The 21,598-nt window shown below is 46.0% G+C and overlaps 1 protein-coding gene across 2 annotated transcripts; it reads right to left on the bottom strand.

The window, feature by feature from the left end:
* Positions 1–3,914: 3,914 nt before the first annotated feature.
* Positions 3,915–21,512, bottom strand: NEU2 (neuraminidase 2). 2 transcript variants are annotated; one of them, XM_008527834.2, is made up of 4 exons: positions 20,976–21,512; positions 16,082–16,166; positions 9,448–9,652; positions 3,915–8,164 (listed from the first exon to the last, which is right to left on the bottom strand). In XM_008527834.2, exons 3-4 carry the CDS (start codon positions 9,646–9,648, stop codon positions 7,226–7,228), a joined length of 1,140 nt encoding a protein of 379 aa, XP_008526056.1. In that variant the 5' UTR covers positions 9,649–9,652; positions 16,082–16,166; positions 20,976–21,512; the 3' UTR covers positions 3,915–7,225. The 2 variants fall into 2 exon arrangements, with proteins under 2 accessions (XP_008526056.1, XP_008526053.1); XM_008527831.2 differs by lacking the exon at positions 16,082–16,166 and having other exon boundaries at positions 20,976–21,206.
* Between the last annotated feature and the right edge of the window lie 86 nt (positions 21,513–21,598).

Below are 21,598 nucleotides of genomic sequence, written 5' to 3'. Positions count from 1 at the left end.
AGGATAAGTAAATTCTACTCCTCAGAGCCTCCTTCCCATCTGCAGTTTTTAAAAGTAACCAGCCTAAAATAATCCTCATGTCAAAGAGACATAGCTTGGGGTGGCCAATTCCCGTCCCCCACACCGCTATGCATGCTACACACTTTGAGTTTGGTGAGCCCCAAATTCTGTGCTGGACTCAAATTGTTAGGCCCATTCCTTTGCCCCTTTCACCTAGCTTAGCACCAGGACAAACCCACAGCTCCCAACCAGCATGGTGGCCAGCATCCTCTGGACATCCTCTCTGCCTTCCCTGTTGGCTGCCCTCAAAGCCTGTGTTTTTCCAGTTGACCTCACTTGCCTGCCTCACCTCCCCACGTTCCCCAGAGCAGCTCACTTCAAGAAGTCATCAAGAAATAAACCCCTCACTTTTCTGCTCACAAACAGTAGAGGGGTCTCCCAGGCCTCCTTCAAATGTGTCCCCATCTGCCTCTAGCCCCATCATTCTCCGTACCTCCCCTGGGTTCCCTCGTCACCCTGCTGGGACAGCTCCCAAAGCCACGCTGACTCTTCTGGATTTTCTCCTTCTCCTCCTCCTCACCCTACAAGCAGGCTTAAGATTTTTCCATCTTAAAACAAGGACAGCAACAACTTTTTCTGTCAGTGGTTCTCAGCCTTGGCTGTGCATTTGAAAGATCCCACCCTAGGCCAATTAAATAGGAATCTCTCGGGTGGCGCCTGGACATCCCTTGGCTGGTCCAGTGGGCCACCACGACTGAGAATCAGCTTCCACCTGCTTCCTTCCAGCTTGGGTATCACCCTGTCTTTTCACCTTAACTAAGACCTTTTTGAATAAATTGTCCTCATTCATTGTCACAGTGTCACCGCCTCCCACTGAAGCCTTCTCATCAAGATCTCCAACGAGTTCTTTCTCCCAACATCCTCGCTGTAGCCTGCCCGACAGCCCTCTCCTGCCTTTCTGGAATTCTTCTAATTCACGGCCTCCTCTTTTGTCTAGCCCATGCTTTCCAGGGCCTTTTCCCCACTATGCCTTCCAAATCCGCATTTCTAGCCTTGACCCCATTCTTGAGTTCCCATCCGCACTTCCTGCTGCCAAGGTGGATAGCCCGTGGACACTAGAGCCCCACCTCATCTGAGTTTTCCATCTTTACACCAAAAACCTGTTCTTCCACAGGTATCGCCTATCTAGACTCCTGTCACCAAACCACCCAGTCTCCCAGGATCCCAATGACATATTCATCCTCATCCACCTCCTGTGGGCTGCAGAGCCATAGAAACTTCCGGAATCCACTCCCTTCAATGCACCCCCACTGCCCCAGCTTCATTCCACTCTTGCATAGTTTGTCTCCGGGACTTTTCACGAGGGCCTTTACTAACCCACCCTCCCTCAGGCTCCTTCCTACTCCGCCCACATCTCTCACTCTGTCCTCATTTCTACCGGGGTTCTCTTTCTAAAATGAAAATCGGGGTCAGCCGCGCCTCCCAGTGAGACCCCCTGAGATCTTTCCTCTGTGGTAGGAATGAATGCCAACTCCCCGGCAGGTCCCACCAAGCCCTTCAAAGTCCACACCTTTCCTGATCTTCTCCTCCTTCTCCCATACCCACTCTGGGCTCCAGTATGACCAAATCAGTACCTTGATGTGTCCATTCCTTCATTCATTCATTTAACAAATACTGACCAAGAGCCTGCCAGGTGACCAGACCCCAGGGATGCAGCAGGGAGCAACACCCCTGTCCTCCTGGAGCTTACACCCTGTGCTGGGACTTCTCGCCCTGTGCTGTGACACGTCCACCAGGCAGGAAAGGGCAGCCTCAGGCACTTGACCTCCTGCTCAGCCACTTACCAGAAGTGGCTTAATCCTCCTCTGCCTCAGTTTCTTCCTCTGTAAGATGGGGATGAGAACGAGGCAGTAATCTGCCCCATGGGGTTATCGTGAGGATAAATGCATGAACACCTGCTGAGGGCTCAGAACATTGCCTGGCGCACAGTCAGGCCTCAACAGACATTTGCTTTGTTTAGTACCCTAGCTTACTGCCAAACACCTGATGGGGAGTCAATGAACCTTTTCTAGTTGGGCCCTTCTGACCTCTGTGATTCTAGAACTTTCTGTGTGTGTCTACCTCTGGTCTTTCACCTAGATTATAAAGCACATCAGAGAGAAAGCAGGAACCATGACTTATGAATTAAAGAATAAATGCATGACTTAATTTTTCTGGGTGCTCAGGTGCTTAAAATTATAAAAGAAGAAAGCCATTTCAGGGCATTTTACCTCATAATGGGGAGTTGTGCTTGACGTTTGTGAACAACACATTTCAAGAGATCTCAAATGTTCATCTTGGACTCAGCAATTCAATTTATAGAAATAATCACAGATGAGGACCAAGATTTACTCACAAAGAGGTTCACGTCAGTGTATTTATAACAGAATAAAAACGGAAGTAACTTCAATTTCTAATACTCGAGGAATGGTTAATAACTCACAGTATGTCTCTTTGACACACTATTTTGCAAGAAAATAACATGGAGGAAATGCTTATGATATCATGTCAAGTAGGAGAGAAAAACGTCATCCTATATCAATTTTGCAGCGTGATTTCAGTTTGGGGAAAAAAAGAAAAGTTCACAGGTAAAAGACCAGAAGAACATGTGAGTCTGCTTAGTGGAATTATGGTATTTTTTTCCAGCTTCTTTGTGCTTCCAAATGTTTGGCATCTCTTAGTTTGAAACCCTCCTCTAAAAACAGTACAAAAATGAATTTCAAGAAAGGAACACCTTGCCAAAAGTATAGTCAGCTTCGTCACTGCTCAGAGCTGTGTGATTAGAGTATTGCAGTTAAGTCTTAGATTCCTTCCTTTCGTCTTCACATGGAGGGGTTGAGACGCGGGGACCGAGTGGTCCCAGCGCTGAAATCTCAAGATGAAGAACAGGGCCCTTTGAAGGCTGAGCTCCCCGACTCCTCCTGGCTCTGCATGAATTGCCGCCTTCTTAGGTACGCCGGCCTGGTGAGTCTGTAGACCGGGGCTGACAGCCAAGCTGCCATCTCCCTGCCCTCTCTGGTGAGAGGATGAGGGAAAGCCAGGGGAGGTGGCACAGTGCCCAGGGGCTGAGGGAACAGGCTCTGGGGACAGGCCAAGCAGAGCTCCACATCCCAGAACCCAGACGCACAGACCCCTTTGCATTTCTTGGATGTTCAGACAGAGACGATGGAAACAACTCAGAACAGATGCACGAACACTAATCTGGGCTCAGAAAACCCAGTTGCTCTCCTGGCCCTGCCTCTAACTGGCTGTGTGGTCTGGAGGAAGTCATGAGACCTCACGGGACCCTCTTTCATCCCCCTGTCAACTGAGTAGGCCGGACTTAGACTTCAAGGTCACTTCCATCTCTAAAGGGCTAACGTTTTGTGTCTTGCTATGTGTGGCCTTACCTCTAAGAATGGACAAGCGTCAGTTAGTCTTTGTGGCCGCCATGTTGCCCCCAGTTAATCTCGGCTGTGCAGAGAGGGGGTCTCTCCTGAGACAGTAGATGTCCTCTGTTAGCACCACTGGCTTTAGCAGACGACCCCGCCTGCTCTGCTCCCAGGGCCAGGCTCTGGGCTTTCCGAAGTGACCACCCTGGACAGGCCCCAAGCCCTCTCTCTCCTCTCCCAAGCCTCACATGACTCAGCAGGGGCCCTCTTGACCTCTACCATCCCCCGCATCAGAGGAGGGCCTCTCCTGCCTGGAACTGCAAGGTATTTTGGGGAGGAGACTGGTACAGGTGTCCAGCCAGGAGGTCAGTTTAGGAGACACGGTCTTTCATGGCAGATGTTAGCTCAGGGCCAATCTTCCTCACCAAAAAAAAGAAGAAAAAATTCCACTCCAAAGTTTTAAAACTCAATATAATATATTGATTTGGAGGTTTAACTAGCAAATCCACTACTCAGTTCAACATTTATTTTTTATTGAGGCATAACATACATACAGGAAGGTACACAAATCTTGCGTGTACAGCTCATTGAATATTTACATATGAATTACCCTCCTAACCAGCACCAGATCAAACAGAATGTTTCCAGCACCCAGAAGTCCCCTTCTAGCCCCTTCCCAGGGAATAGCTCTCCTCCACCAGAAATAGCCACTATCCTGACTTCGAGACCATACACTGGTTTTGCCTGCTCTTGAACTGCATATAAATAGAATCGTGAAGTGTGTATTCTTTTGAGTCTGGCTTCTTTTACTCAATATAATGTCTGAAAATCATCAGTGCTACTGTGTATGGCCATAGTTCGTTCTTTCACTGTGGTATAATATTCCATTGCATGAAAATTCCCCAATTCAGTTATCCATTCTTATTTTTGATTGACATTTGGGTTGTTTCCAGCTTGGGACTCTTATGAATGACGCTGCTGTGAACATCCAAAGCTGTCTTTACAGCTATTTGCACTCCTTTCTCTTGGCTACTTCTTCAGAGTGGCGTTGTTGGGTCATAGATTATTTGTATGTTCAGTTTTAGTAGATACTACCAAATAGCTTCCCAAAGTGGTTGTACCAGTTACACTTCCTCCAGAGATGTATGAGAGTTCTGGTTGCCTCACATCCTTGCCAATACTTGCTGCTGTCAATCTTTTTAAATGTAGTCATTCTTGTGGGTATCTCACGGTTTTAATTTGCATTTCCTTGAGGGTTTAGCAGGCTTTAAGATATCCTCTTTTGTGAAGTGCCTGTCCAAGCCTTTTGCTATTTTCATTGGATTGTTTATCTTTTTCTTATTGATTTGTAGGAGCTCTTTATATAATCAGGATATGAGTCTTTTGTCAGATATGTGTATTATAAGTATCTTCGCCCCATCTATGGCTTTTCTTCTCACTCTCTTAGTGGTGTCTTTTGATGAGTAGATCAGTTCAGCTTTAACCAAATCAACTGCTACTTTTTTTCCCACTCACATCAGAAGACCTTGGCATTGTATATGTTTAGAACTAGAAGGAACTTTAGAGATCATCTGTGCCAGTAAGTCTTGATCCTTAAGTCCACTAGAATAACTTGAGGGGCTTTTGAAAAAAATACCCACGCCTGGGCCTCACCATCAGAAATTCTGGATCAGTTGGTCACGGGTGGAGGCTGGACATCAGCAGGATTTAAAAGCTCCCCTGGGAATTCTAACAGGAAGTTGGAATCAAGACCTTTGTGACTGGAGAGAGTCTAAGAGAGTGACGTTCTGCTTGGCAGTGGCCAGATGTCCTATCCCATTCCTGCCTTATCTCAAGACCCTTCAGAGATGATTGGCTCTTCCAGGGTAGCTCGCGGAGGCCAGCCCCTGGCACAGTCTTTGGTGGGTCTTTCTCTCTTAAACCTCTCAGTTTGCCTGGGACGGTCCTGGTTAGTGCCCAATGTCTTGGTGTAAATATTAATAGCATCCTCCTGTCACTCTTGATGTGGATAATACACTATAGGGACACCCTAGCTTTAAGCCTTTTGAGGGTGCACTGCCCTTGCCCACATGCCCTCGTCCTCGCCCTCCTGACTGGGCCTCAGCTACTCCCCTATTGCAGCTACCTTTGCGGGGTTTGGAAGACACCACGTTGGCATCCTCAACACAGAGGGGTCTCTCTTTCCATCTCAGCAATGATCAGGCCTCGATTCCTCATCCTTCCAGCTGGATTTCTTAAAATCCCACACAGAGAAGCAGCACCGAGATAGGAGGCGGGTGCCAGGAACCACACCCAGAACCGAAGCTGCACCCCCAGCTCCCCACAGGGAAGATTCCCTTTAACCACCTCCTGGCCCCACGGAGACGCAGCTCAACTGCAAGGACCCATGACTGTTGTCGTTGACGTCCTGTCACCAAACTGCTAGAAGGATCCAATCAGTAGTAGGAGAGTTGATTAGAGGGGCTCTGATGGGGGTTGGGGGGCAAGTCTGTTCTTCCGCAGAGTCATGTGACAAAGGTCCCCAAAGACCCGGGAGGTCAGAGAGGTGTCTGCCTCCTCCACCCAGGCCAGGCCCCCTCTCAGGTTGTTATCCGGCTTCCTATATGACAAGAACTACACAAGCACAGCACCTCCCCTTTGCCTCCACATGGTGACACCCCTGTCACCACAAACACTGAGTGCCCTAGAGCAGCTCCACCCCATAGAGGCACGTCCAACAGCCCAACCCCTCCTGCCCCCTCCATTCTTCTGAGTTATCTGATTCATCTGAATTTCACCTCTACTTTTAGCCAAGTCACCTATACAAAAATAACTTAGGATGACTGTAGTGGTTGAATGGTGGCCCCAAAAATATACACCCATGTCCCAACCTCCAGGACCTGTGAATGTGACACTATTTAGAAAGGAGTCCTTGCAGATGTAATTAAGTGAAGGATCACCCTGGATTATCTGGGTGCATCCTAAATCCAATGACAAAAGTCCTTATAAAAGACAGAAGAGAAAACAGGGGAAAGAGGACAAAGCCACTCGAAGACAGAGCATCAAAGTGATGGAACCATGAGCCAAGGAACCCCTGGGGTCACCAGAAGCTGGGGAGGTCAGGAATCATTCTCCCCCGGAGCCTTCGGAGGGAGCACAGACCCGCAGACACCTGATTTTGCACATCTAGCCTCCAGAGCTATGAAAGAATACATTTTGTTGTTTTATACCACCAAATTTGTGTTAACTTGTCACAGCAGCCCTGGGAAACTAAGACAATGACTCAAGCTAGCTTAATTTTCCTAGGTCCTGCTTTTCCTCCCTATGAAGCTGTTCCCCATGCTGTCTGCTCTAAAGCATTTTCAAGAAGACACACACACGCACACACCCCTCTTCTCATTTACGTCTCTGTCTCAGCCCTTCCCCAGGAACACAATGTGAGCATTTCCCAGGAAGAAGTGGGTCGGACAAGATAATTTATCAAGACCTGCGCAAAGGCTGGGGCCGTGGGGAGCAGGCAGGTTGAGCTGTGCAGAGCAACAGCCACCGTGCCGAGCTCTCTGCGCCCTGCCTGACACGGGGCTCCGGGAAGTCACATTCCTTCGGTTTCTGGGCTGAAAATAGAATCCTCTGAGAAGACTGAAACAAGAAAAGAGGAAAAGAGCCGAGAGGCAGACCTCTCTGCACACTTTCAGCGAAGGGAACCCAGGGCTGGTGTCCACAGTGCACAGGGCGCTGGGAGAAAAGGAAAATCATCAGCCTCTGAGTTGGGGTGTGAAAGAAGAGATGGAGGCTCCAGGCCAGTGGTGGTCCTTCTTGGACAGCATGCGGTGGGCTCACTGAGGCAGAAACTCCGCTGGGAAGGCTTGTTTCAGGGTGAACATGAGGAAGATGATCTCCTCGTAATTATTTGATTCGTACAGACATGCAAACTGGGGTGACCCATCCGGGCCGGCACCCATGCTCTGGAGATCTGAGTAAGCGCAGCTGCCCTTGGCCAGCAGAGTGGGCTCCGACCAGGCCGTGGGGGCCAGGGGCCACTTGTTGAGGTACACGCCCAGGTTGGATCTCTGCCGGGAGTCAGTGGGGTGGGTGTACAGCAGCCACTTGTCTGAGAAGTCTGACTGAACTGTGGGGTTGGGAAAGCTGACGATGCTCCCCTGGCAGCCTTGGGGAGGTTCCGCAAGCTTTGTCACTAGTTGGATCTCCTTGAAATCCAGCCCATCGTTGTTGCTCTCAGCCTGGACCCTGGCTCGGAGCGGACTTCTAGCGTTCAGATACACCACCCTCTGTTTTGTACTCCCGACCTCAGCCACTTGGCACTCCAGGGTGTCCTGGGCCACAAAGTTCCCTCTTTGCCACGTGTGCCCATGGTCGTGGCTGATGAAGCAGACAGCGAAGGGGGCAGGCCTGTGGCGGGGGTGAAGGTTCCGGTAAGCGTAAGCAGGCACCACCAGACTCTGTGACTCGTTGTGCAGCTGCAGACAGTGTCCCGGGCCCAGCGCAAAAGTGGCCCATTCCTTGTAGGCCGAGCCAATGATGGAGTCAGTGACGTCTCTGGCGGGGCTCCAGGACCTCCCGTGGTCGGTGCTGGTGACTTGGCACAGCCGTGTCACGTTGACCCTGGTGTGGAGCTGGTGGCGCTCGGAGACCTGCCCGGGGATGGCAATGAAGAAGAGGAAGAGGGTCCCCGTCTTCTTGTCATACAAGGGGCTCGGGTTCATGGACCGGTGGCCCTCCAGCTGGGCTTGGGTCACCACCTCCTCAGCGTGCCACTGGATGGGAGGAGAAAGGAAGAAACAGCAGCATAGCATTGAACCGGCCAGTGACTGTGACAGGAGCAGTGCTCTGGGGGGCTTCTTGTCTCATGGGGTTAGAACCAAAGATGCTCAAAGAGAATTCTTCATCCAGCGCTCATCCATCCTGACAGCACCTCCCCAGAGCTGGCAGAGCCAGGGCTCCACCTCGCTCCCTCCCTGCAGCTCACTCTTCGTTTGAATGGCTGTTGCTTCCGTTCCCACCAACATACGTTACAGAGCACCTACAATGTGCCAGACGTAATACCCAAGATACAAAAGTGATTCAGGCACGAGCCATTCCCAGCTTCATCCTGGTTCTTTCAACTTACCAGCTCCTTCCAGCTTCTCATTCTTGCAAAGTAAAGCCCTAGCAGTAACTACAATAGTCTGGCCAGCGTGGGACAGAATATGACCATCACCTTCCATCTTCTATAAATCATACTCTATTAATGCAGCCTAGGAGGGACAGTACCATGACACTAGGACTCACACTGAGCTTCAACAATCCCTGGGTCTATGTCATATATGCTGCAGCTAGGACATCTATCCCCATTCATTAACAGCTATCCCCCATGAGTGATTCTCAGGGTAGACACTGTGCCCAGAGCCTAACATCCATTATCTTGTCTAATCCTAACCCTAACTCCTGAGGGACAGGTGTTATTAGCTCTGTCTTACATCTGGAGAATGAGAGGTTCAGGTAGGGTAGGTGAGTTGCCCAAGGCCTTACCTCTGGCAAGCAGTGGAACTAGGACTTGAACCCAGGTTCATGGAATAATGACCACAAAACAACGATAATAATATTAAGCCCTTCATATATGAGAAGCCAGCCTTGGATGTCTTCGTCGAAATGAATTACTTGATCTACATGCTGTAACTTCAGGACATGAGCAATCACCCCAACCCTTACTCTGCTCCCCAGGTTAATTTTATTCAAAGATACAACCCCCCATGTGATACTGGATTACTCCTCCCTCAGGTTCTCAGTGATACAGGGAAACTTTTCCAAACTTCGGTGTCCCTGAATGACTGTCCAGTCATGCCATAAAGCAGATGTAGCCAGGCCAGCTGGACTTGTTCATGGTAAACCCACGTGAGGTCCAATTGATCAGGTAGGCACACCTTCTCTGCCCCATCCCTGATAGGTTCCTCTTGAATTTCAATGTATCTTTTACCTCTATCCCCCAGGCCTCAGCCATCTAAGGATGGAATGGTCCATGTATTCTTGGTGGAGTGATTCTAGCCTCATCCTGCCTTACCAGGACCCGGTGGGTGGCCACATCATAGCTTCCTTTGCGCAGGGCAATCAGCTCTGCATGTTCATCCCTCTTGTCCCTCCGCTTTTCTGCAAAGGCCAGCAGGGTCTTCTGCTGAGGCAGGTAGAGCAGAGCAGGGATTCTGTAGGCATGGGCTCCGGACTGGAACACTTTCTCCTTCTGCAGGATGGGGCAGGATGCCATGGGGCTTGGGAGAGAGCACAAGAAGAGGAAATGAGCCCCCTGCAGTCACATCCTGAGATGGGGCCAGAGCTATCCTTCAAGGTAGGTGGTGCTCACCCCACAGGTGAGCCGACTGATGTCGAAATGGCCTCTCCTCGTCCTGTTGCCACGAAAAGGGCACGATTGTCTCACCACAAGACAAAAGCCAATCATCAAGAGGCAAGATGGTGATAGAGAAAGGGAATTTATTTATTTCCTCGCTTATTATTTTTCTTGTGTGTGAGGAAGATTGGCCCTGAGCTAACATCTGTTGGCAATCTTCCTCTTTTTGCTTGAGGAACATTGTCACTGAGATAACATCTATGCCAATCTTCCTCTTTGTTATGTGGGATGCTACCACATTGTGACTTGAAGAGTGGTGCTAGGTCCACACCCAGGATCCAAATTTGTGAACCCCAGGCCACAGAAGCAGAGCACATGGACTTAACCCCTACAGAAAGGGCATTTATTAAGGAATAAGCTAGCAAATTACAAGATGGGGGACTAGCATCCTAAAGAACCATTTTGAGGGGGGCACAGAATCTTGAAGTAGTTACATAGGCCAGTGGGTTATAGGGGAGAGGGTTAGGGATGTTGACCCTCTGGTGTTACAGACTGGGAGTTGCCACAACAGATATTTCAATTGTCATGGATATCAGCATAGAATCTCTGTCCAGGGGTCTTCATATCCTTAGGGAGCTCAAAGGAACAAAGTTACCATCTTATCGCAGCTGGGAGGGGCCATAAAATCTACAGAGCCTGTACATCTCCTGGAGGGTGCATATCCAGCTGGGTTAGTTAATCAGAGGTTATTCAAAGTTATAGTATGGTTTCTTTTCTACAACGTGGCTTCCCTTATGTCAATCTTTGTGTTGAGCTGGTATCAATTCCCCCCTTTTTTTGTTCATTCCTCAATCTTTAGGGATACCCTGCTGATGAGAGGCATAGATTGTTCCATCTCATTGAACCAGTCTCTTAGTAAGACTGCGCTGAATGTGGGCTCCCAAAGTTAGGCTTCTATTGTGTAAGCAAGTAACCAGATGTTTAATAAGAAGCATTTCTAGAGAAACAAAAAGAAAAATAAGATTAATGGCAGGAGCAAATTATAAACCAGTTTCTGAGCCCAGGGGTCAGACAGTCAAAAAGATCTCTAGATGTGAGAGTCAAAGCAGCTTTCGCAGTTTGAAATGTCTCTGGTGATGTCATCAGGTGTTCAGGTATCTTTCTGAGTGGCGTACAGAGCAACAGATGTGAATCTTTAGAAAGTTTACATCAAGTTGTCCAGCTTAAGTTTGCAAAGCTTCAGGAAAAAGGGCAAATTCAGTTCTCAATGATTCCAAGTGAAAATGATGGAAAAGATTGAAAACATTAGTTTGGAGATTTGTAGCCAGATATTTTAGGAAACTAGAAGAATTCAAGATCCACTCCAGTTTAAAGATATAAAACAAAACCTCAAAGACAATTATCAGAACTAGAACCTAATATCCATGAATGTGTACTATAGTTTCTATTGAAACATAACTTTTCTCTTTAAAACTACCCTCATTTTTACCAATGATAGCCAAATGAAGACTCGTTGCTTGGCAAAATAAGTCTAGTTTAAATAAACTTGGCCCAATTATTTATGTAAGTACAGCAAGAATAGCAATTGATCATATAGGCTCTTTTAAATTTGCTGGAACTTTTTATAAGGAATCTAAGACTGAACTTTAAAGGCCTCTGAGGCCAGGAAAACCAAAACAAAGACTTGTCATTGGACTCTTCCTGAAATACTTTAGATTTGGGTGGATTTCTCTCTTCTCTTGAGGTTCCTTGCATCTGTCAGGGAAGTGACCTTCTTTACTCACCTGATAAGGTTGCTAGGAACACTGCAAGCAAGGTACCAAGCCAATATTTCCAGGTGGCTTTATTCCATAAAGTCAACTTTTGTTCATCAAAAGCTGCCTGGTCATATCTGAGTCTGCATGTTTCTCTCAAATATGACATTCCTGTCAAAGATTTAGTAATATAACCAATGCTTCCAATTGTGACCTGCTATGAAGACAACAGATTCTTATTGATCTTATGCAAATAACTGTATTGCCATGAAAACAATACTCACTCACTAAGAGTTTCCAAATTCTGGAGGGATCAGGTAGGGAGAAAAAAAGATAAATGTTTCAATTCTGCTTGCAAAGGTATTATTGTACCATATTTCCCTAAATCACACTTAGCTTAAATCTGGGAAAAACGAAACACCAAAAAACCAGCAATATCTCAAATGAAGTCATTAAAATTATAATCATCCTCATCAGTTCATTCAGCCCTGTGTAATTGATTCTTGATTTTAATCTCCTGTTAGCAGTTTCATGAAGTCATCAGTTTCTCTGTAAGAGTTCTGTAATTTCTTACCCAGTTCAGTTTTATGATCTGAAAGTTTATCAGAAACCTGTATTCTAGAGAAAGTGTCAGAGTCCTTTCCATGAATCTCTCTGAAGATGAAACATATTTGCAAAAGCATCAGAGTAAAACAATCTGCAAATAACACTAAAAAATGGCAATTGATAAAGACACTTAGCTATTTTGGTGACATACAACACTTTGAGATAATAACGAGAATTATGACCTACAACCAGGACAGATCAGAATTTTTTGAATGTTAAATAATTTTTTAAACACTTATATTAATAACATTTAGCCACACTATATAACCTGGGAAAGCTTATCATCATCATTTGATAATGCTTCTCATGTAATTTAACATACCAAATAAGTCTAATTAGTTAGTATCTTCCTCTTTATAGAAAGATAGAAAAAAATTCTTTGAGAAGTCCCAGGGCTGATTTGAAATTCTCAAAGTTTCCCTTTTTTAAGTCAAAAGAAAGACTTTAATTTGGGGGGAAGTTCATCAAAAATATCAAAAAAGTTTCAAAATGCTTTCTCAAATAGGAAACAATTCTTAGTTATCCATTCAATCAAACCGACAAGAGACACAGTCGAAAAACCCTTATAGGAAGACCTCAGTCTTTTTAAACATAGGAAATTATTTTAAGAAAACATAGATTTTCTATCTTTTAGGTAGACTTACTGAAAAATAAAGAAAAACCTTTTATATCCTCTTTTCAAGAGCAGGCTAAAAGTTCAAGAAAATTATCTTTTTAAGAGAGAAAGCCAAATTCTAATTTTTCGCAAGCTTACCTTTGATATTTAAATTTATTTACTTAATTAAATTCATTTCAATCTTAGCCAACTTGACCATGCACAACTCTTTCCTCAGGTTCCTCTTCCACAAACCTTCTATAGCTTCCTTTTTTTACATTCAGAATTTGTCCCATGCCTTCTTTCTTCCCTCCTAGTACTTTAGGACAAATTTATCTTTCTTAATAAAACAAGCAAAAATATTTTCATTCTTGATACCTTCTTTAATGAAAACATACATCTTACTTTCCTTGAATACAAATATGTTTTCCTTATTAATTTTTAGTAGCTTTAATCACATACATTAACTAGAATTCTTAACCCTTACAGACCTTTATTTTTAGTGAAAACTAAGAAGTAAGCAATTATGAACTGTCTTTTACATTAGCAATCTGTGTCTTGACAAGTTTATAAACACTTTTCATAATTTCTAGAAACATGCTGCTTCATAGTACAACTTTTAATAAAATACAAGACAAATTCAGTAATAGACCCAAACATCTTTTAGTTTCTTTGTAATAAGATGCCAAAAGTAGATAAACTTAGACATGTTTAGCAATAATGTTTCAGAATTTTATCTTATTTGAAAATGACCCATATATTCAATGAATTTTCTATCACTTAATTTCACCTAGAAAAACTTCAAGTTACCAGAGAGATTTTGGAAGTTATCTTAAATATACATGCTATAACACATAATTATTGTTAAAATTATATCTATAGACTATCTCACTTACATTTGACCATTTGTTTGTAACAATCGTATTTAGATTACTCACAAAAATTTTACATGACACTAAAACAGTTAGTTATCATCTTAAGTTGTTTTAAGTACATACATTGTAACACATAATCATTGTTAAAAAGTTTCCCCCCAAATTTTACCTTTTTTACATTTATTTAGTTTACCTGTTTCCAGTAATTACTTAGATTGCCTATAAAGACTTTGAGACATCACACAAAATCAGTTATCATTCTAAGCTATTATTTTGCTGACAAATTTGTAACAGGGATGACATGAGCTCATTTGACTAGTAAACCCAGGCTGTATGTCTGCATCATACCCAATGCTGAAAACTCTGAGGACGTGCCTATTTTAATCAAACCAACAAACTTAAATAAGCTTTTACTTATTGAAGATTACTTCATATCACATTAACTTGAAAGACATTTGCGTTAGTTCCCATTACATTTAGAAATAACTTATATCAGTGCTTACTTTAAGCCAATTGAATAGAGCTCTTTAGAAATTATACCATCCAGAGACAAGATATTACACACACACACACACATATATTCATATAGACACACGTACACAGAAACTCCACAGCTATTGTTTTTAAATTGTTGCCATGAACACAAGACTCTTGAGTTATGAATCCAGATTTTGTTTTAAGCCTTTTTACTAATACTTGTGGAAAAGACACTCAAGATGCTGGATTTTTGGTGAAGGGGCTCTTATGGCCATTTTTCTTTCCTTTTTCCTTTTTTTTTTCCCCCCCTTCAGTCCTAGGAATTAGCAATGGGCTAGATAGTCCCTGGAGGGTTTGCAAGCTCTTTGAGATAAGGGAAATGGGTGGTATCTGAACGGCCTTTAGAGCCGGAGTTCTAGTCTTGCAAGGATTTTTTTTAAGGACAGTTGCTCTAATTCCTCAGAAACTGGGTTGTAACTTAAATGACATTATAGGTTGATCTACCTGTCTGACTACATCGTCCCTGGTTGCTCAGTTCTATTTTAACTTAAGGAAGAAGGCCTGGAAAGAAAATTCCTAGTAGGCTCTGAATATCAGCTTCCAGTTTGGCCAAATTTCTGATCATAGGTTGCTAAATCCTTTCAAATATCTTGTCAAGTTTCCGCTGAGACAAACAGTAACCATACCTGGGTGTATTGAACAGCAGTTTCCCAGAAAATCTCTGAATCTTGTTCACTCAGGGAGGAGCTCATTTTGGGGCCCTGCTTCCAAGGTAGATTATGGGATGTCCATAAAATCTTTTCTTTTAGGTAACTGTTATAACTTAATTTTCCATTAGCTTTCTGCAACTAAACTTTCAATAAGGTTATTTTGGATTTTAAGTCTTTACTTTGAAGTGCACTTGTAAATGATCTTATCTAATGGAATGTTCCTTCTATTGCCAAAGTAATTCCCCTGAAGCCAACAGCCATTTTGTAGGACCCTTAGCCACAAGTGGGAGTGCAACCTGCATTTCTGTATGACCACCTCTGCTTGCAAAATAGGGGCAAGCACATTTTTGTCCTACCATATTTTGGGAAGCACCCCTCGCCCCCCAACCTAACAATTATCAAGCCAGGCCTTTGGGACACAAAACAAGCTGGGTAAGATTCTGCTGTTCTCTGCAAACATTTACAGCTCCTGGAACCATTTGGTCAAAAGGTGGAGCCCTTGACTCTTTCAAGCTTAAAGATTTTTCCTTGTTCCTTGGTTTCGAGGCTCAAAAAGAGCTCAAAATGGCCACTGTAATTTTGAATTATCCCAGATTATCTTGCCAGCTGTTTAGTTATCCCCATTTTAGGGGGATTTTTCTCAAGGTGGCCACAACAAACACGGTAATTTCTAGAGAGAGCTTGTTACGATCAGTGAGAAACTCAGTCCCCAAACAGCCAATTTTAATAAATAAAACAGTCAGACAGAGACAAACATGAACAGACACCAAGATCCAATTCTCCGGGACTGGAACCCAGAGCTTGGGACTCTAAGCCAATCCTTTTGAGCATCCCGGTGGCTGTAACCCTTTCACATTGTCTCCCTTCAACCAGTAATCCTAGCCTTGGGACTTTAACCCAGCAAAAAAATCTCCCCAGTGGGGCCTCTAACCCACAATCCTGATGAGATATTAGACAATTTTAAACACAAGCATGTTTTAATGAGATTGCTCACCCAAAAGGTGTCTGATCCTGGAGCTTCCTACAAACACAGATACAGAAAAACCAGACACCAGTGAACGCATTCTCAGATTTCAGGTAAAAAGTCCTACAACTATTCACATTGCAAAATGCACACCCAGATGCTCCTGCCATGAATGTAGACGGAGGGGCAGGGAATCCTCAGGCATCTCGGAGGCCACTTACCCTATTCCTGATTGAGCCTGTGGACGCGCAGATGTAGCTGTTTCTCTTCCTACCACAGTCAGCAATAGGAGGCAGCCAGCATCAGTACAGAGGAGCAGGAAAAGCAGATCCCCAAGACAAAGAAAGCCACAGCAGCTGATCAGGACTTACCCAACAGGTCGCCCGTCCAAGGTCAACTGGCTGCAAGCAGGAGTTAAAGTCCCACCAGAGTTGCCAAAAGAACAAGATCTGCTCACTGTAGGACAAAAGCCAGTCGTCAAGAGGCAAGATTGTGGCAGAAAAAGGGCATTTATTAATAAGCAGACAAATCAGAAGATGGGGGACAAGCTTCCTAGAGAATCATCTTAAGGGAGCACAGAATCTTGAACAGTTATATAGGCCAGTGGGTTGTAGGGGAGAGGGTTAGGAATGTTGACGCTCTGGTGTTACAGACTGGGAGTCACCACACCAGTTATTTCAATTGTCATGGATATCAGCATAGAATCTCTTTCCAGGGGTCATCACATTTCTGGGGAGCTCAAAAGAGCAAAGTTATCACCTTATCGCAGCTGAGAGGGACCATAAAAATCTACAGAGCATGTATGTCTCCTGGAGGGCTGCTGGGTGAGTTAACCAGAGGTCATTCAAAGTTACAGTATGGTTTCTTTTCTACAATATGGCTTCCCTTATGTCAACCTTGTGTTGAGCTGGTGTCAGTCCGGCATGGGGCTCATCCCCTTTCATTACATTCCAAGACCCTGTCTACCAATTCTTCATGTGCCTCCCATGGAGTTTGGTAGCACTCTGTCCATGAGACATCGAGGAGGGAGTAACTGGAAAAGCGTATTTTGTGTCATATTTTTATTGTAAGTTAACAAACCTCCGTATGACGGATCTGTGATAACCTTCAACTCTTCTGCCAAACCTGACACATCAATCAATGCTAAATCTTGGGTAGGATAGGAACGCTCGCCGAGTAGCATTCTGCAGCTGTCCAACTGCCAGAAAATGACACATAGGAGCTTTTTATAACTCCAGAGCCCTAGAAAGTTGCCTTAGAAAGAAAGAAAAAGAAGGAGGGGGGTGGAATTTCAAGGCTCTCCTCCCCAGGCTGCCTGAGGCTAAGACCCAGCTGCCCCCACCATGTGGGCTCCACTGCTGGGGCAGGGAGGGGATGGAAGACAGGCTCCTGACAGCTCCCTCGGGCTGGGAGGGTCCTCCAGAGGTGTAAGGAAATAAAAATAAAAAATAAGTATTCGGCCAAAATGGGCTGGGAGGACCAGAGATAACTCGGTGACCGTGGGTGAGAGTGGTCCTCATGCCAGGGTCCCCTTCAGGAGGATTTACTCCCAGCTGTAGGGAGTGCTGGCTGCAGAGCAGATGGCCTTCAGCCGTCAGCTCTGAGGAGGAGGAACAGGACTGCCATCAGCTGAAAAGAGCCTTGTCCTGGCCATACCCCAGGAAGGGCTGCATCTGATGACTGGCCTGCCCAGAATATAAAGACCCAGCCCCCTTGTCTTAACTCCGATGCTCTAAAGGGCCAGTGCAGTGCAGGGTTCCCACAGCTCAGCCAAGGCTTCCATAAGGGGCACCCAGCAATTCCTCTGCAGTGTACCCTTTCATACTGCATGCGTTTTCTCCTACCTCATATATGTATTATCTATTTAAAACTTAATTTAACATTTTTGAGAAATAAATGCAACCTATCAGTATTTTATTCAATCCATAATGAATATTATTGTTAGGACAATGTAACAAAATAAAATTAACAAGGATGTATGGTGCACAAGGTAACAACGTGCGATTGCCTAATCGTGGGGGGAAGAACTAAGTCTTCATGACAGAATTGAGACCTGCAAACTGCATCCAAGGAAACAGGGCCCCACAGACATAACAGAGGCTAGATTGAAACTTTGTTACGAATGGTAGATCGGAAAGAATCAAACATGATTCAAAATAAAAATGAAAATGAGGATGAAAGGTGAAGTTTAACAGTATTTTCTAGAAAATTGATCAAAGCTTGGCTTAAGCTCTTGGGTATTGACCTAGGAGTGGAATTCTATGTGTAACCGTTTGAGGAGCTGCCAGCCTGTTTCCACATCAGCTGCAGCGTTTTATTCCCCACCAGCAGCAACTGAGGGTTGATCGCTCCACATCCTCATCAACACTGGCTATCACATCTTTTGGATAATAGCCATCCTAGTGGGAGGGAAGTGGTACCTCCCTGTGGATTGATTTGCATTTCTCTATGACTAAGGATACTGAGCATCTTTGCACGTGCTTATTGGCCATCGGAGCTGGGTTTTAGCCTGGAGGCAACAGGAAGATTTCACATTTGTTTAGGCGAGGGAGTGATCTAACCTGATTTAACTTTTTAGGAAGTCCCTCTCTTGGCTTCTGGGCACAGGAGGCAGAAGGTGAGTCGCTTGCAATTTTCCAGGTAGGATCAAGTAAAAGCCTGGATGAAGCAGAGACTGTGACAACAGAAAGAGGAGCCCAGCTCTTAGAGACGGGAAGCAGCAGAATTAGCATGATTTCGAGGGCAAATTAGGGAGGAATTGAGAACGCCCCAGTTTAAAGTATTCTAAATTAATTTCCATAGCATCTGTGACTGTTTTCCAGATTCCTCCTTTAGACTCTGATCTCCTTTAGGGCGGGGACGAATATATTCATTCTTATAGCAAATATTTACCGTGTTCCTACCTTGTGCCCCCCGTCGTTCTAGGAACTTGGAACGCTTTGTGAATAAAACAGAGATCCCTGGACTCATGGAGTTTGTGTCCTAGTGCCGATGGGAGGGTTACTGTTATTGCCAAATACCAAACGGTGCTTGCTAGGACCAGGACCTGTCTGAGCACTGGATGGGGTGGCCTTATTTGACCCCCAAACGCCTGCCCTCTGTAAAACCCGTGAGGCTGAGAGCGATGCCCCTGTGGAAGAGAAGTCGGGGTGGAGCAGGAAGGCTGTGGACGCGTGCTAACCCCACTCCCCACCCGCTGCTAACCTCTGTAAGTAAGTATTTGTCCCATGTGTATTTAGAGCCAAAGCTAGCACAGGAGGAGAGGAAGTGGAGCAAAACGGGGACCTCTGTGTCACCTCAAGGTTCTCTATTCTCAGCAACTCAGCGCCGGCCCAAACTCGCATACCCGCTGACAATACCAATCCCCAAAGGTCTCCATAATAATAACAACAAACACTTAAGAGGCCCTTACAAAGTGTTGGGCACTTTTTATGTGTTCTACAACACTTTAAAAATTTTTTGTGAATTATATTTACAAATTTTGTTATTTACAATACAATTTACAAACATTCGGTCACTTAATCCCCATGAAGTAGGCACTATTATTATCCCATTGTACCGAGGGGGAAACTGAGCCCACCCAACCCTTAAGGGTCAGAGCTGGGACTAAAGCTTCTAACCCCGTGCAGCACTGCCTCCAAGAGGAGTTCTGGGAAATGCCAGCTTCCTGCAGCTCATTGCATTTCCAGCGGTGCTCGAGTACCTGGTGTAGGTAGCTGGCCCACCTGGATCTGGCTCTGGCCCAAACAGCTTGAGACTGATGTGGGAAGAGAAGTGAATTAGGAGTCAAAAAAATCAGATTCTGGTCCTAGGACCACTCCTAACAGGTGGTGTATCTTTGGGCAAGAACCTACCTCCCTGGGATCTGTGTCCCCACCAGGCAAGAAGGGAGCGGTAGGAGGTGAGGGTACAGGCCCTGCCATCTCCAGTGTGGGGGCTGAGCTGGAACCTGCTTCCTGGAGGAGGGGTGGGCGGGGTCTTCAGCACAGCCCAGGCTCACACTCCAGGCAATCAGAGAGACGACTCTGTCAGGTTGAACCATGAGAAACTGCCATTTTCTAGGCTACCAGTGTCTGCTGTGACTTGTGGCCTTGTGGGTGCCAAACTAGAGCGAAGCATCTTACGCAAGGAAGCTCACGCCTCCCCACACGGCCCCCGAGGCCAGCTTTAGCTCTGCCATCTCAGAGGTGGGGAAACTGAGAAGTGGGTCAGGGAAGCAGCAGATGGCTTCCCCGAGTCGGTGGTGGAGGTGGGTGGTTTTGAGCCTGGCACTGCTGGATTCCAGAACCCGTGTTCCCAACCACTGGGCTCTCCTGCCATGAGACCCACAGCTGGGACTCAGGTCTGAAAGGCTTCCTCAGAAAAGGTGAGTAGTGGAGGGTCCCTGCCCACCTTCTTTCTCTCCTGTTGGGAGCACAACCTCGTGGGCACCTTTCAAACCCAGAGGCCTTGCTGCCAGCATTCACTTGCCCCTTCACTTCAGGAAGATGCTTTAGCAATTTACAAATCCATATTGAACACCTCCTAGGGACCAGGCAGCAGACAAACAGATAAACCCTGGTCCCTGCCCTCTGGGAGCCCATAACAATAAGTGAGAGCTGATAATTCTGATAATTCTGGGGAGCAAGAAGGATGTGCACTTTGCAGCTTTTCCCAGAGGAATAGCCCTTGTTCTTGGGATCAGTTTTGGGTGGAACACTTGCCTGTGGGCTTCCACATTGAAACAATGCCATCTCTCCAAAGGGCAGGCAGCCGGCTGCATCTGGCCTGCCAACAGCACCAGCAAAGCAAGCCCACGGGGCAACAAGCCTGAAGCTTGGGCGGCCTCCTTCCCCAAGAAAAGCCCATTTTCAGTAGGTTCATCAACTCAGCTTGGGAACAGGACTTTGCTGGGATTCCTGCCCCACACTGAGAGGAGCTCTCTTGACTCCCACACCGCTCCAGGACCACTGAGCATCCTTCTGGAAGTTCAAACCAAGAAATAACTTGACCAAGAATAATTGGGCCGAATTAGGAGTTTTCCTGAGCTGGCTGACCTGAGCCTCCTCCCCACATGCCCCATCCAATGTGTCCTCTGGACACCCCAAAAACAGAGTGGGGGCCATATCATGACGTTGAGGGGCGATGAGCTGGCATGCTCTTTAAGCTCGCCCTCGTCTGAGGCCTTCCAAATATCGCACCATCACTTTATAATGACCGAGTTCAGAAGAACTCTTGTTTATGTCAACAAAGGAGCAGGGGTGTCAATTCCAAGAAAAGCCGTACCTCAAGGAGAGTGTTCCAAGTCGGATCTCCGGGCCTGGGTGGGAAGTCAGTGTGGGTGAGCAGAGGCAGTGGAACCCAGTTCCAGAAGAAGAAGAGTGCAGCTCCTGCATCCCCCCGGGCTTGCCTCAAGGCTCATGGCCTCCTCTGTTGGGTCTGTGTCTATGTAAACCTAAGAGAGGGCACAACTTCTGCCGCCCACTCATCTGCCGACCTGCTTCAGGGCTATGTCAGGGTACAGGCCCAGCCCTGACCCAGTTAGGACGCTCCCTCTCATTAGTCCAGCTGTCTACACAGTCATGCTGAATCAGAATGAACTCAGGCAGCCTGAGTCAAGCTCACATCTTAAATGGATGCATCCAGCAAGTGTGTGCACGGCAGGGATCCGAATTCCCAGGGGCTGGGAGAGTCTGGAAGTGCAGGGAGAAGGAAGAGCAGAGGCTGGAGCCTGGCAGGACTCAGCTCCTCTTCTGGCTTTGCCAGGGCCAGCTGGGTGAGCAAGGCAACTTTCTTGACCTCTTGGGACCTCAGTTTCCTCCTCTGAAAAATGGGAACAAAAATATTATGGTAGACCCCAAGCTTTGTGAGAGCAGACAGCATCACTCATCTGCTACTCCAACCCAGCA

This window comes from Equus przewalskii, chromosome 5 (genome assembly GCF_037783145.1).
Source record: "Equus przewalskii isolate Varuska chromosome 5, EquPr2, whole genome shotgun sequence".
NCBI classification, from domain to species: Eukaryota; Metazoa; Chordata; class Mammalia; order Perissodactyla; family Equidae; genus Equus; species Equus przewalskii.
This window is presented reverse-complemented; position numbering and strand designations above follow the sequence as displayed.